Source organism: Phacochoerus africanus, chromosome 7, assembly GCF_016906955.1.
Source record: "Phacochoerus africanus isolate WHEZ1 chromosome 7, ROS_Pafr_v1, whole genome shotgun sequence".
Taxonomy (NCBI): Eukaryota; Metazoa; Chordata; class Mammalia; order Artiodactyla; family Suidae; genus Phacochoerus; species Phacochoerus africanus.
This window is the reverse complement of record NC_062550.1, coordinates 98,148,668-98,165,064: the sequence shown is the minus strand read 5'-3', so window position 1 is coordinate 98,165,064 and position 16,397 is coordinate 98,148,668. Positions and strand designations below refer to the sequence as shown.

Here is a 16,397-nt window from a genome sequence, read left to right as displayed (position 1 = left end):
CAAGCGGCCAGATTTGGATACATGTCGAATCAGGAGTTCCTGTGGACAGGATGCAGCGTGAGAGAAACGCAGTCTCCAAAGCTGGACAGTGCTGTCGGAAGAACCCCGGGTGCTCTATTTTGGACAAGTGAGGCCTATTACATAACCACTAAACACCCAAGCAGAAACAGCAAGGTGACAGATGACTGTACAAGTTTGGAGGAGAGCGGAAATGCCCAGTTGGAAGATTCCAGAGAATTTCTGGGTGTCATTGGCAGATGTCTCACATAAGCTCAAAAAGAACTCCAGGTCAGCCAATGGATGGTACCTAATATTCCCTTATTTCTTCTCTTGCTCTTCCTTACACCGGCACTTATTGGATATCGCTGTCATTTCTCCCAGAAAAAACAAACAAGCAAAATAAAACAAAAAACTTAGCAAACACTTACTTTGATATTTCAACTTTCAGTTCCATCTCACTCTTCTCTAATTCTAGAATCCGCTGCCTGTCAGCATCACTTACTGTCTTGCTCACACTATCAGCTAATTCGTCTCTTAACATTTGTTCCATCTTCTGTGCTTCCAAATTGATTTTCGTAAGCTGAGAAAAAGTAACAAAAACTAATGTTTCTGAACATTTTTGAGGTGTTCCTTTTAATATATCTTTCAGCATACTGCAGTCCTCTTTACTTTGCGTTAGTCCAGATACGGAACTGGGTTGAAATATTAAGAACAGATTAAAGAAGATAAGGCGAGAAAGAGTCAGGAACAAATTATGAAAACTCTGGTTATATGTCAGCTCACTAAAAGTCATTTACATTAGTCACAACTAATAAGATATGAATCTCTAATATTCTTAATTTTCTTGAAATACCATTTACTCATTATATTTTACTTCAATTATATCCTCTATGAATAATCTAAATTTAATAAAATATTTATTAATATAGATTTAATGATAGTTAAAATGAACAATATAAATTTTTGAAAAATATACTAATTCTCAAGGTAAACAAACATTAAAGGAGTGCTACTTCATCATAAATTGTTGAATATTTATATACTATTTTATTGCAAGCCAATTTAATAATCTGACCTTAACAAAAAATTCTAAAACTTCCTATTAGAATGAAGTCCCTGAGGAGTTCCCGTCGTGGCGCAGTAGTTAACGAATCTGACTAGGAACCATGAGGTTGCAGGTTCGATCCCTGGCCTTGCTCAGTGGGTTAAAGATCCAGTGTTGCTGTGAGCTGTGGTGTAGGCCTGCAGCTACAGCTCCGATTCGACCCCTAGCCTGGAAACCTCCATATGCTGCGGGAGCGGCCCCAGAAAATACAAAAAGCCAAAAAAAAAAAACGAAAAAAAAAAGAATGAAGTCCCTGAGAGCAAAGATTATTGTTTATTTTACTTTCTGCTATAACTCCAGTCCCTATACAACATGTGGCATGTTAAGAAGAGACAGAGGCAAGAGTACAGACACTAAGACCATTCAATAATAATAATTTATAAGAGAATGGACGGTAGTGGAAGGCAATTTTAAATAACATTTTTTTGCACATTAAATCTAATAATGCAATGCCAGTGAGAAATAAGAACTCAATGACAGAACTATCTGCTCGCTTTTTAAACACTTACAATTTAAAAATAGATTACTCATGCATTACATCAAACATAAGTACTATACTAATACGCTACTCGAGAGGTTCAAACAACCCTCTCATGATAACACAACGTTTACCATGACTAACTCTTCATTCTCTAACTGCATGATCAAAATCGTAGTACCACACCTCAGCAAATTTGGTTTCCAATTCAATATTGCGTTCTTCCATTTGCTTTAATGAAGTCTTCGCATGTTCATACATTTTTTGAGAATGTTCAGCCCGCTGCCTTTCGTTTAATTCCTTCATCTCAAGCGTAGTGATTTTTTTTTGAAATAGAAACAATCTCACTGTTGGTTACTGATTTCCTCGCTTTATCCATGTTAGATTCGTTTCCTAGATACAATAATACTTCCATCAACCTCATGCTTATCAAAATTTTATGCCACATATTTTAGATATTATATATAAGAAAGCAATCTGGTTCTGTGGAAAACCCATGAGTCTTCTGTATGCTAATTCTGGCTCTGTTACTTATCCATATGCTGCCTATCCCATTTTCATCTCCTGAAACTCACATGCTTCATCAATCAGATGATAATAAAAATTATTCTTTAGGATTTCTCACTGTGGCTTAGAAGGTTAAGATCCCAACATAGCATCTGTGAGGATACAGGTTTGATCTCTGCCCTCGCTCAGCGGGTTAAGGATCCAGTGTTGCTGCAAACTGCAGTATAGGTCCCAGATGAGGCTTGGATCCAGCATTACTGTGGCTGGGGCATGGGCCAGCAGCTGCAGCTCTGATTCCACCCCTAGCCTGGGAACTTCCATATGGCACAAGTGCAGCCTTAAAATTATTTTTTAAAGTAACAGAAACTTGAACAGCATTTGAGCTCTAAGGTCTAAAAAACAAATTAAAACGCCTTATCCAAAGGAGCAAAATTTATTTGAAAATTATAAAGCACAATGGTACTGAGATAAAATTATTTAAATGTTTGTGAACTAGGATAACTGTTTGAAAAACTAATATGGAAAATCCTAATCAGCAGAAGCCACAAATATTTTATACCCTCTGAGACATGATTCTCTCTCTGAGATATACATGAAGATATTCACTGAAGCACTAATAGCAATAGCAAAAATAAGAAAAGCTAGTGACTTCATCACTCACTGTGTGAATATAAGTATGATGAATAAAACATGAAATATTTTGATATCTACTAAATTAAGCATATGTTTATTATAATTTAAAATGTATAAAACATATAAAGCATGTATAATGTAATACGAAAAATGATACAGAAATGGAACTATACAAACATTAATTCTTTAAAATTTTTGATGTTTTATGATCTTTTTAATTTTAATATATCAAGTGATATATTCCTCATATAATTTCACACAAAGTAAAAGAACTCATAATACTATCATTAAAATACAGGTGTTTCAAAATTACCAGTCTAAATTGTTAAATGGTTCAATATAGCTAATGCTCACTGAGAAATTTTTAACATATATGATTTCATCAGAAACAAATCCAATTTAATAACAAAAAATCAAATCTTCATAAAGATTAATACAAGATAGTATTCATTAACTGCCTGCTAAATTAAACTGTTAGGCAGAGAATTCATTTTTATCAAAATACTTTCTTTCCATCTGGTAGAGAAAAGGAACTTTAAATGAAAAATATTCACTATTGGAGTTCCGGTTGTGGCTCAGTGGTTAACCAAAACGACTAGGAACCATGAGGTTGCGGGTTCGGTCCCTGCCCTTGCTCAGTGGGTTAAGGATCCGGTGTTGCCGTGAGCTGTGGTATAGGTTGCAGACGCGGTTGGATCCCGTGTTGCTGTGGCTCTGGTGTAGGCCAGTGGCTACAGCTCCGATTAGACCCCTAGCCTGGGAACCTCCATATGCCGTGGGAGCGGCCCTAGAAATGGCACCAAAAAAAAAAAAAAATTCACTATTAGTTCTTAATCATTTTATATTATCAGAGTCATAATACTCACCAAATTTAGCTTCTTGTTCCCAGGCTTGTTCAAGAGTGTGAAGTTTTTCCTTGGTAATCTCCAGTTCTTTATTTACAGATTCCATTTGTTCTTTTAGGGATGCATTTTCACACTGAATAAAACAAATATCACTGAGAAATTACCTTATAATTCAGAGTAATACCACAGAAGTGGCATTGTCTTAACTTTATACAATAATCTCCTAAGGCTCACATCCAGTGCTTTTTTTACAGAATTAGTAGTTCCCTTATATGTTAACACAAATATAGATATACATATATACACAGATGTTGCATATACATATATTATACATATATGCATAAACACACAGGTATGTAATATAAAATATTATTTTAAAATAATCATCAAAATCTCACACATCTAATACGTGGCCCCAAACTTCTGAGTATTAACTTCTTTCATGTTCATTGTGGCCAAGCTGGAACACTCTGAGTTTCACAACCTTCGCAGACCAGTGCTTAATCCCCTCATTCCCACAGTTACTGAGCACCCCCAAGACAGGGTGACAGGGTCTGGGTTCATGATGAAAAAAAAAAAAAAGAAAGAAAAAAAAGGCAAACTTCTGGCCCTCAGAGGCCTCACTATTTGGTGTCTGTGGGTATATGCAGCGTAGGAATTGGGGAGTGTGTGGAAGGCAGAAGACCAAAGACAGATAAGCAAACAAAAAAAAATCACTAAAAATGTTGAGGTCTAAAAAGAAACAGAGTACAAACCCACAGAACAAGAGACGCTGCCATATCCAGCTGGAGAGCGTAAAGAAGTATTAACCACTGAAAAGGTGGTATTAAGCTGAAACTGAAGCTGAGAGAAGGATCCAGCCTTGCTAACTAACCAGCCTGTAAAGAACTGATGACGTACATACAGATGCCCCAAAGCAGGCAAATGTTTGGAGTGTCAGAGGACTTGAGCACAGTGAAAACTGAGTAAGATAAAATTGGAGAGACAACAGGGGGTCATACGAGGCAAGGCATGCCTGTAAAGACAAGGAACTGGAATTTAACTTAATGTATAATAAAAATCAAATAAAGATTTTAAGAAAGAAGTTTTAAACAATTTTCTGAATGAAATGTGGAGAATAAACGAAGGGGTAAATAGAGAAATGAGAAAATAGGAAGACACTGTAAAATCCAGATGAGGAATACCACCGGTTTAGAGCAGTTAGCGCAGGGAAGCTGGAGAAAAGAGGACACATACGAGGTAATCACATCTCGGGTAAAAATGACAAAGGAAAGGAATGGCTAGAGAATATTTCTGAGACACCTGCCTTAATTAAATGAAGAGCCAATAATGGCATATATGGAAATAGGAACAACTATGAGAGAAACGGATATCAGGAATTCAGTTTGGCTATGTTAGAGATTCCCTCCAAACATGAGCTGTCAAGTCGGGAACTCCATGCCGTAGAGCAGAGCTCTGAGAAGTCAGGCTGGAGACATAAAATGTAGGCGTTGGCTCAAAATATTTTAAGCTCGTTTAGGCTGCATTTTAGCAAAGAGAATGTCTACTGTGTGCCAGGTATTCTAAGCACTGGACTGCAACGTTAATTCCATGCTGGGACTGCGTTTTAGTTGAGCAGTTGGAAAATAAGCCAATATATAACACAGTGTCAGGTAGCAAGCATTAGGAAGAACAATAAAACAGGGCAATGAGATTTCTTTAAGGGGGATATTGAGATGAAAAGCAATATAAGAGAATAAAACATGACTTTTTGGTAATGTGCACAATTATTACCAAGTTCCAAGACTGTGTAAACTCATAGGAGAAAAACAAAAAAGGGCTTAGGGTATTTTACTACCTTGCTACCCTCTATTCTTCTTTTACTTCCAGACTCTTTCAAAGGATAACTGTGGTTTTGCTCCAGATTTCACTTCCACCCCCCCTGCCCTGGTATTACTGCACCTTCATTTCTTACCACAACGCTTATCTTCAATATTCAAAAATCCTCTCTATTAGCTCTAAATTTTCTTTCCCTATCTTCTCAAACTTCACTGGTCTCCTTTATTAAAAAAAAAAAAAATCCTCTTCTTAATTCTATCTCAATCCATATCTATTTCTCTTGTATTCTATTATTGAATTTCCAGTTTTTTGTCTTATTGCCCATTCAGTTGTTGTATTTCCTTATCACTCCCTTTGTTTTTCATATTCTAAAATTTGATTTTCATTACCTTTATTCTCATGAACTTTTACTCTTAAAAGATGTCAATGATTTTCCAATCACCATATCTGATGACCTTTTTACTGGCTCTACACAAATCAATCCTTGAGGTTAACATTCGTTTGCTTTAACACTCTGCCACAAAGGAGGTACCAAACCCACAAAAGTGAATTAAGTAGAGTTCTTGATATTGTGAGCCTTATACTCCTATGGGAATACATAATATGTAACATGAAAACACATATACTATGATTTGATATAACCAACAGACCTAGGTACAAGATACAGAGCCAATAAAAACAGAGGGAGTGAGTTTCTTTTACAAAGAAGGATGCTATAGCAAAAAAGACAACATCTGAAAAAAGTCTGAAACATACATAGAAATTCACTGAGCATATAAACTGGTAGAGGGGGAAGGACTTTCTAGACAAAGAAAACTGCATGTACAAAAGAATATATGTAAAAAAAAAAGCAATGAGATGTAGAAAACTGGTAGTTCAGTTGCTAAAACACACATTGTGGAACTCCTTAGAAGGTCAGAGGAGATGACATGAATTAAGTGTGGACTCATCACAAAAGTCACTTATTCCTTCAGCGACTGGCAGCTTTTCAGAGGTTTTACGCAAGGGGAAGGGCATGGTCAGATTCATGTTTAGAATGGTCATTCTGGTGGCAGCAAGGAGGAGGTACCACTGGGGGTAAGGATGTGGGCAATGGTTAGCACAATAAAGACAATAAAGAATAAAACTAAGACATTGTCAATAGAGATACATGTTCAGAATTATAGCTAGAATACAAGAAAGTAAAGGAGAGAAAAGAATACCCTACAAATACAAATTCTTAAAGTTTTGAGTAAAGATGAAAAATACTACCTGGGAAGAGAAATTTTAAAAGTTTTGAGTAAAGATGAAAAATACTACCTGGGAAGAGAAATTTTAAAAGTTAAAAATTACTCATTGAGGCGCTCCCATCGTGGCGCAGCAGAAATGAACCTGACTAGGAACCATGAGATTGCGGGTTCCATCCCTGGCCTCGCTCACTGGGTTAAGGATCCAGCATTGCTGCGAGCTGTGGTGTAGGTCGCAGACGAGACTTGGATCTGGTGTTGCTGTGGCTGTGGCGTAGGCCAGTGGCTACAGCTCCGACTGGACGCCTGGCCTGGGAACCTCCATATGCCCCGAGTGTGGCCCTAAAAAGACAAAAGACAAAAAAAAAATTTACTCATTGATATGTTATCTACAGGTTTCTTAGCTATGATTTTCTAATGCGAGAAAACAACAGATACGAAGGTAGGAAGAAAGAAAATAAACTATTACCACACCTAAATATTTAGAATTTTCTATAAAAATTAATCATCTGTCTTCGGCAAAAATAAAAAGTAAACTGATCACAATTATTTCTAGTTAGTATTAATAAATAACAACTCAGATAATTTTGTAGGGATTACTGAAAACTATTCAGAACGTTGACTGTGTCCCCCTAAGCAAGTGAAAGCTTCTGAGCCAAAGAATTAGATCTCATTCCATGCCAATGAGAGGATCATAAAAGAGAATGAACCCAAAGATATAGCCCTTATTTTTGATGAAGAAGAAAAACAAAATCAGGAGCTTGTTTTGCCTACTGTAAAACATGAAGGGAAAGTGGCTGGAAGAGCATTACAAAGGGCCTGGGCCATATGCATAGACTCTCTGAATTAACCTAATGACACTCTATTCTACTCTTCTCCGTCGTTATAGGAAAAAAAAGGTAGGGCTGTGCAGAGCTCATCCAAGATCCAGGAAGAGCCAGAGGTATCTCATCCACTCTCAGCTACATCCACCCCAAAGAACTAGAGACCACAAGGGAATAACTTGCACTGGGATCAAGGGTAAGAGAACGGGATGGGTCCTTAATGATGCTTCCTCTTTTCATTACAATACCATATCTGTTCCATATTCTTTTTCCTTACTTAAGTACCTGGTGGAAAGAGGTTTGACTCAGCTAAATAAGGCAAATGAGCTAAGGAAGAGGACCTGGAAGAAGTCATCCAGAAGTGATTCTCACCTATAGAAGAATGGCTAATATCACAAGTTTAAGGATCACACCAACTTACCTCTAGGTGTTCCAAGTTATTTGTTCTTTGAACAAGCATATTATCTTTTTGCAAGATGTCTCTGTACTTAATAGTCAGTTCATTGTATTGCTTATTGGCCAATTCTAGTTCAGACAGAGAAACACTATTATCTATAACTTTCTGGAGCGCTGCAATCTTGAAAACAGCCATTTCCTATGTAGATAAGGATACACTAAATTAAGGTGGTGATTTTTTTTTTCTTCTGGTGAAGTACTAGCCATTTTTGAGAAGGCTAAGTTAATATAGCTGGAAGCAAAAAAGATTTTAGAATTATTTAAAACACTAAGACTTCTCATATAAGAAAAAATACAGGAATAATTACTAATTTCGTTCATACAAGAAATATTTGAAAATTTTAATCATAATAAAAATGAAAATAAAGTGAATCAATAATAACTCTTGCCACAGTTAAATGAAATTCACTTAACTTGAGAAAAAGCATAATATACAACAGCTAGAGTATATAACTCAGAATGTATCTTTACATGGCTTGTCTAAATTTCATAAGATTAAAAACAACTTTGTCTTTTGAAGACTGAATGGCAAATTTGCATTATTGCAAGTAACATTTACAGCTTAGCTATTTCCACTTGTTTATAGTATGTAAACTAGCATTACCATAAAAGAAATTTTTTTCTGTTCATAGGAAAGAAACATTATTTAGAGAGAAAGAAACTCCTCTGCATCACAGCTTCCGTAATAAATGACATCAAAGTCTTTAAGTTACTTGGCTGATGTTCATCTCTTTAGCTACAGAGCTACAAAACATCACTATTTCAAGATGCTGTATTAACACCATAAAGATCCAAACATAAAGTCATATTTATGAACTGAGGAAGATTAAAAAATATATAGTTATAATTCATTCTGAAGCACAGTAATCAGGAGAAAATATATGTAATACTGCTTCATTTTTTTTTTTATGGCCACACCTGTGGCATATGGAAGTTTTAGGGCTGGGGGGTCAAATCAGAGCTGCAGCTGTCAGCTTATGGCACAGCCACAGCAATGCCAGATCTCTTTTTGACAACTTCTCTATATAAATAAGCACACCCTGATCTACCTTATTCTCGGGATTTGGCTTTACTTTTTTCCTCAGTGAGGGAGATTATGTTTCCCATCCTTAAAAATATCCCTTTTTTGGCTTTCCAGTTGTTGGAAAAAAAAAAAAAAAACAAAACCCAGGTTGAACAACCAGGTTGAAGAGGAAGAAGATCCCAGTTCTTTCTTCCCTTCTACCTCAGACACCAGTTAGATGTGTTACACTCCAAGAAAAGTATATTCTACCAAATCTAACATAAAAATAAAAACAAAAATATTTCACACTTAAAACAGGTTTACTGTGTGACAATTTCACCCATTACTATATTTTAAAGAAGATGGTGAGGAGCTCAAGTTCATTTTAATTTTACTTTGAATTCTTCGGCTTACATGCTCCTGTGTAAATTTAGACATGTCAAATGAACACATACATGCCTAGATAAGCTATAAGATCAGATGTAAAGCAAGATGCAAAAGAGTACAAATGGTATCCAATTTTTTGTATCTTCATTCATAATTGGAAAAGGAAACGTTGGGAGAACTGGAGGGCTGTAATAGAATGAAGTAAAAAGTTCATGGACAGAAGTAAGATTTCTCTATGACTTTGGTACATGTAAAAGTTTTATATATTCAATTTTTTAAAAAGTTAATGCCTGAAATTGAAAACAAATGAGCCTAACTATATAGCAAATGATAGCATACCCACAGAAAGAAGAATCACATCATATTACCATAGAATTTAGCACCCCCAGTGAGAAATGTTCTAAAGAAGATAAGAACTATAGAGAAACTTTAAACTGTATCTTGTAGCACTGCTATTGTTGTTATTAATACCAATATAAGATTATTTTCAAGTTAATATATGAATGTTAGAGCATAAAACAAACAATTGTTTTAATGTTAGATTTAATGTTAACAGACTTCCATGTTTGAAAAAAGAAATATAAAGTACAAAATTAAAGATTAGTAAAAACTACACAGTATTTACTCACCCTCATGGTTTAAGTCTATGCATACTTTCCTAACTGAAAGGGACTAGTAGCAATGACGTTCCAAGACACCCAGTGACTGGTTTTGGTAAGAAAACCACTAGAAAGAACAAGGGCTCTTAGAAAAATGGCTTATTCCAGGTCTGGATAAGAAATATATAAGTTAACTCTTGGACACGATGTTGTGGCAAAAAACAAACCAAGCTTTGCAGCTTGGTTCAAAGAAGAATGGATTTCTGTCACAAGGATACAAGAGCCAGCTTTAAAAGGCTCCCACTGGCCAAGGTGGAAACCAAAATGCACTGTGTGAGTCTGCTAAGATACTTAAGGAAGAGAAAGGTGGAGGGTGCCATGGGTGGGCAGGACAGGCAGAAGGAGAGTACTCTGGTCATTGAAAGGAAAGAAGGCACGTTGCTGTGGCTCTGGCCAAGGCCGGCGGCTACAGCTCCAATTCGACCCCCAGCCTGGGAAACTCCATTCGCCACGGGTGCAGCCCTAGAAAAGGCCAAAAGACTAAATAAATAAATAAAAGGAAAGAAGGTAGCTTTTTAGCTTGCCTCTCTAGTAAGAACAATACCTCATACTTCAAGATAACCAAAGAGCTTGGGCTAATGAGGAAAAGCTCTTTATTTTACAAAAGAGCATCTACTAATGCAGAGAACAGAACATAACTATAAAAATCACAATTTCTTCAAGTCAATGAAATAGTTGGGTCAAGTAAGAACAATCACCAGGGGATGCCAAAACCATTAGGAGAATTGATAAAAAACCAGTTATCTGCATGGAACCGAAATATCACCAAAGAATCAACTAAATAAATCACTTAATAATAGAGATATATGGCTATCTCTCTTTTAACAAAGTAATCAATCATGAAACATGGGACTATTAGATGTTTCATCTTTTAAAGTGATGCAATATAAACTATTACTTATAAAGTACAAAGTATTACTTATGAAGTACTCTTGCCAAAAATGTTTAACCTGAATATAACAAAAGCTTCAGAGCTAACTTCAGTAAATAGAATGAAGAGAGGAAAAAGTAAAATTATGAAAGGAAACAATCAGATAGTCAACATTTTTCAGAGAGGAAAAAAAAGGGAGAAATCCTATATTAAAAAGATTTATGACATGTAACATCCAAATACAATGAAGGATACTCGCCTGGACCCTGGGACAACTGAGGAAATGTGAATATGGTCTGGATATTAGATAATATAAGGTATTTTTACCAATTTTGTTAAGTGTGATAAAGTTATTACGGTTTTTAAAACAGAAAAATACTTTGCTTTTTAGAGATGCACACTAAAAATAATTACAGGAGAAATGTCTGCAATTAAAATATTCTTACAAAAAAGATAAAGCAATTTGGGCAAATGTTAACAAATGTCAACTATTATAATCCAAGGGACAGGTATTCATCACACTATCCTTTCTTCCTCATGTTTGAAAATTGTGATAAGAGTTGAAAAAAACACATACCTTAAAACGTCGCAAACGTCCAATTTTTTCACCAACTTCAGCCTCCATTGATATCAATTCATTATTCTGCTTCCTATATTCTTTTCTGAGTTGTCTCTCCATTTCTACTAAAGTAGTATATTGCCTTATGAGTGACTTCTCATTCACTTGTAAGACTGTGATTTTTCTATTATTTTCTGCAAGTGTTTTTTTTCATTTCATCTGAATCCATCTGAAGGGCACTGAGCAAATTCTGCACCAAGTCACATTTATATTACTTGTTGAATCAAGCTATCTCCCTTTGTAAAATATCATATATTGATTTTAAAATTGCTTTACTTACATTATATTCTTTTACTTTTATAGCATCTTGTTGGATTTGATCCTCAAGTTTTCTCTTTTCCTCTTTCATTGTTTCAGATTCTGTTTTCCAGGTCTCCTTTTCACTTAAAAAAAATAAAAATGACAACAGAGTAAACCTAATAAAATATTTAACTAAAGGAAGAGATAACTTTAGATTATGGAAATTTAAAGTTTCCATAAAACAAGAGAAAGCACAACTACTCGGTATCTGATAACATAAGAAGTCAAAATTCCATTTGAAAGGATTTATCCTGGATGTTATATTTTTAATTAATAAATGCACAGTAAAGAAATTATTTTATCAAGTTATTTTCATTAATCCACAAATTATCACTCTACAATGGTTACAATATAACAGTTGCAGCTGAATCTTATAAACATTTTATTAAAACAGAAAACAATTTAGAAAATAATCAAGAGCCCAAATTCATTCTGGAAATTAAATCTCATATTCTGACCCTGCTTTTAAACTTGAGTGTTAAGTACTATGAAATATTCAGAATATCAATAAAACGAGAAATCATTAGACTTAGAAGAAGATGTGTAAAACACTGTTGTCTACCCAGACCTGCAATGTGCTTGGCATAAACCCATTATGGTGTCAGCATTCTCTCTGCACAGAACGGTTTCAACTTGGACATATGACTTGGACAGCTCATTAACCCAACTCTGGCTAATGAGATCTAAGTCTTCCAGAAGCCTCTGGAAAAAAATTGATGTAAAAATAAAAAGTTACGTGAAAAAAAATGTCCCTCTTCTTCAGTGGGCATGATTCTATCTTCCTTGAACTCCTGCATCTATTTTATAACCATATCATATTACCTATACTATAAGATTCTCAAACATGACCTAACCTGTAATTAGCTTTGAGTTTATTGTTAGAGCAAATAATAATCACTTTTAGAGTTGAAATTACTTCTGATCAGGTATTCTAATTTATTACGAAGGATATTAGTGCACTGGTATAGATGAGATGACAGAGATCGGCAGAAACACATTAGATCCCTACGAAAATAAATGAATAATGATGACAGTGATCACTAAGAGTGGTGTTAACAGCTGACATATACAAAGGGCCCGTGGGTGCCACGATACAAAATGTTCATATCTTGGCATTTTCACACAATTCACTTAAGTTTCATCATAACCCTATGAAAAGGTATTACTACCACAGAATTTTATGGACAAGGAAGCTACAAAGTGGAGGTGTAGAGGCAGGAGGAAAATAAAAGAAAAATATTTAAATATTTTTTGTTACTTAACTTTAACAAGAGTATGCTACAATTATATTTAGAAAGTTTTGCTAACACCTATACCTTAGGTATTCTTTATATAATAAGCTTTGTTGATGACGAATTACTGCAAATTTTCGGTTATAGTCTTCAAGAGAATCTTCTAAATTCTTTAGCTTATTTTCCTTACATTCTAGTTCCTAAAAATTGGTTTAGAAATGAGAATGAAAAAAAAAAAACCATCAGGATGTATTTTAAATTTGAAGGTATAAACTCATTCTGACAAGACCATAGAAAAGCATATAAAAAGAGAATAGTCAGCAAATCCATAAGCAGCACAGGCCATCTCTATGATTCTTTTGAACAAACGATGGCACATGGAATGAGGCAATATATGTAAGAAGGAAGGGCTATAAAACCGGAAAAACTGTTTTCATCTTATATTGTAGTTACAATAAGCATACAAGTTATCAGATACACAAGTTACAGACTTACCTCTAGCTGCTCAGCCCCATGTACCCTTTTGTGAACATATGCACTCAGACCTCCACTCAAATTATCCTTTTCAATTACTTCATTTTGAAGATGAAGAAACTTGAAACTTAGATTAAGTAACTTATTCAACGTTAAAAAACTCATCAATACTAGACTTTGGTATCCTTTTTCTAAGCGCATATGCCAAAGCTGGTGTCAGGTGCTTTAGATATTTGCAGATACAACACTTGAGGTCAGGCCAGTCTGACTCCAAAGATCCTGGTACTTCCATCGCTCTACTGCTGCCCTAGGACTGGGGTTCAAAGCACCTGTTTCTTCCACTTTGAATACATTTTCAGACTCCCCATTGGTACTCTCTAATCCACTACAATGTTTCTCACATGATTTTTATATAAAGATGAGAAAAAAATAAGCCTAATCTCAAGCAACGTGACAATGTAACACCGTCATTACTTATTGACAGTTTTACTGTACTGCAGAAGAATAAGTTCATGAAGAGTGCTAAAATTATAAAATGATATAACATGAATTATAAAGTAATGTTCTAATAAGTAAATTCCAATACTCAAAAAGATTAACTAATGTAATTTACAAATATAAATACAAGCACTTGATAATGACAATTCAAGTACATTCACAGATGGATTATCTAGGAGAGGGAAATAGCAGTACTTACAATCAAAACTTTTTTTTCATTGATTCTGAACACATTTTTGTAATTATATTTGAAAAGTATGTGATGTTATGGATATTCATCCGTCAAATGAAAAAATGAAAAGCATTTCTCATTATGCTACTCAGAATGACCATAATATAGACAGCAAAACTGAGAAACTAACACGGGGCAAGCAGTATCCTTTCTAATTTGCTAATGGATTAACTAACACTTCACAGGGTAAAGGGAAGAAAGAGATAAAAGACAATTTTGTTTAAAAGTTTTTTCTTGCAGTTAACACAAAAAAGGAACAAGTCTAATCACTGCACAAAAAGCTGTGTCAGGCTTTATTCATTTGAATTACTTTTCCAACCAGCAGTAGATAAAAGAGCTCCCCTTATTTATACATTGCTATCTTATAGGAGCTGCATGTTACTCTACCTGTCAACCATGTAGTCCATATGAATGGCACACAGGTGAACAAGATGTGTCAGCATGCTAACACATTCCATTTAATACCAAAATCCATTAAAAATGTATCTCATTGTTAGTATTCTAAGAACCAAAGGAATACATGATGATTGAATCATAAAACATACTATCCATTATTTTTGTTATTTATATATAAAATTTGCAGTACCTGTAAGATATGTATTAAATATTCATTCTGAGAATTAATGATATGGGCACTAGATGGTGCTATCCCGTCAGGCAAGTCTACGCCTTTAAAAATAACATTTGATCCTTCGGACTGTCGTAAAAGACTGGTCTCCTTTTCAAGATGGTCTATCTGTAAACAAAGAGCTCAGAAATAAGAATCACATTTCTTACAAACAGAAGACAAATTTAAAAGCAGCAACTTACACTTCTTACTGAGTATCTTTAAAAAGTAGATAAATGAATGCACTGCCAGGTATTAATTAAACTCTAATTTAATTGCTACTGAGAAATGTCTAGGTATACATTTAACATTTTTGAATCCTTTATATTACAAGGTATTTATTTTTCCATTTAATTTTATTTTAAAAATCCAAATAGAAGTTTTCCTAATGTTGAAAGAATTCAAAGGGTGTTTTCTCATAAAGCAGTCATTTAAAAAAACTTAAATTTTTCAATTAAACTTTTGTTCATATGCTTAGCATTTTCTTTTATGTAAGTAAATTCTCACCTTTAAATTTGCTTTTGCCAACTGCTGAGAATAATTTATAGCTTCCTTCCGAGATTCCTTGAGTTCCTGCCTTAATTCTTCATTCCTTCCAGTAAGTTGATCAACTTGGGCTTTTAAATGCAGACTGGCATCAAATATTCCTTCTGCATTCTTTGATTCCATAGCCTAATATATTTAGATTATATTGAAGGGATGTGAAGAACAGCACTAAAACCGTAGTTTAAAAAAATCTACTTTTAAATAAAATTCACATTTAAGCATTTTACTATTCCCATGAGTGATAAATATGCCAATTATTTCTTATTTATAAAATTCAAGTTTAACTTATCAGTATTCCAAGCATACTAATCATTTCACTATAGCAATTAACAAATATCCATCTAATCCAAGTAGACTGAGAGACTAGAAAAACAATTGGACAGGAATAAGATAGCTAGGGTATAAATATTAGCCCATCTCTTACTAGCTGGGCAAGTGGCTTAAATTCCTTATATCTTAGCTTCCTTATCTCTAAAGAAGAGGAAATAACACTAGCTCTGCCTACTTCACAAGGTTTTTATATAGTCAAAATGAGATTATTACATATAATGTAAAAGCTTTGAAACTATGAAGCATCTGAACTTAAAGCATGAGCAAAGGAATGAAATAGCTACTACATTCAATTAAGTAAATTTTTCCTTGGCTTCCTTTCCACACAGATGTAGCACACATGATAACAAAAGCAAAGTATGACAAAAGAATGTTATTTAAGAGAGCTGGATAAGCAAAAACGATATGTCAAATACTAAAACATTATCAAAGAGGTTTCACTGGTCCTAAGTCTCCAACAATGGTATACAAAAATATACCTACAGCTACATACACATCTACAGGATATATACATATAAATATATTTGGAGTTTTTGGAATAAAACTATTAAATGTAAAATGAAACTTCAGAAATAAAGGCAGAAGACACAGAAGGTAAGGTGAGTAAAACCATATGTAATCTCTCAGGGGGGTGATCTGAGATTTAACTCAAGGCAGTAGATTTGTAAAAGTAAGCCTTACTCTATGGACATTAGAGAAGGCCATGTGGAGTAGTAAGTTATACTAATTCAAAGGGTTTAGCAGAAA

General features: G+C 34.5%; 1 protein-coding gene across 1 annotated transcript in view; it reads right to left on the bottom strand.

The window, feature by feature from the left end:
- Positions 1-16,397, bottom strand: part of CEP290 (centrosomal protein 290) — a 92,362-nt gene that overhangs the window by 43,122 nt on the left and 32,843 nt on the right. The window contains 11 exon segments of the mRNA XM_047788328.1: positions 429-580; positions 1,770-1,910; positions 1,912-1,976; positions 3,590-3,701; positions 7,858-8,031; positions 11,390-11,581; positions 11,583-11,621; positions 11,712-11,814; positions 13,048-13,163; positions 14,754-14,903; positions 15,282-15,446. Coding sequence (XP_047644284.1) covers positions 429-580; positions 1,770-1,910; positions 1,912-1,976; positions 3,590-3,701; positions 7,858-8,031; positions 11,390-11,581; positions 11,583-11,621; positions 11,712-11,814; positions 13,048-13,163; positions 14,754-14,903; positions 15,282-15,446 — 1,409 coding nt within the window.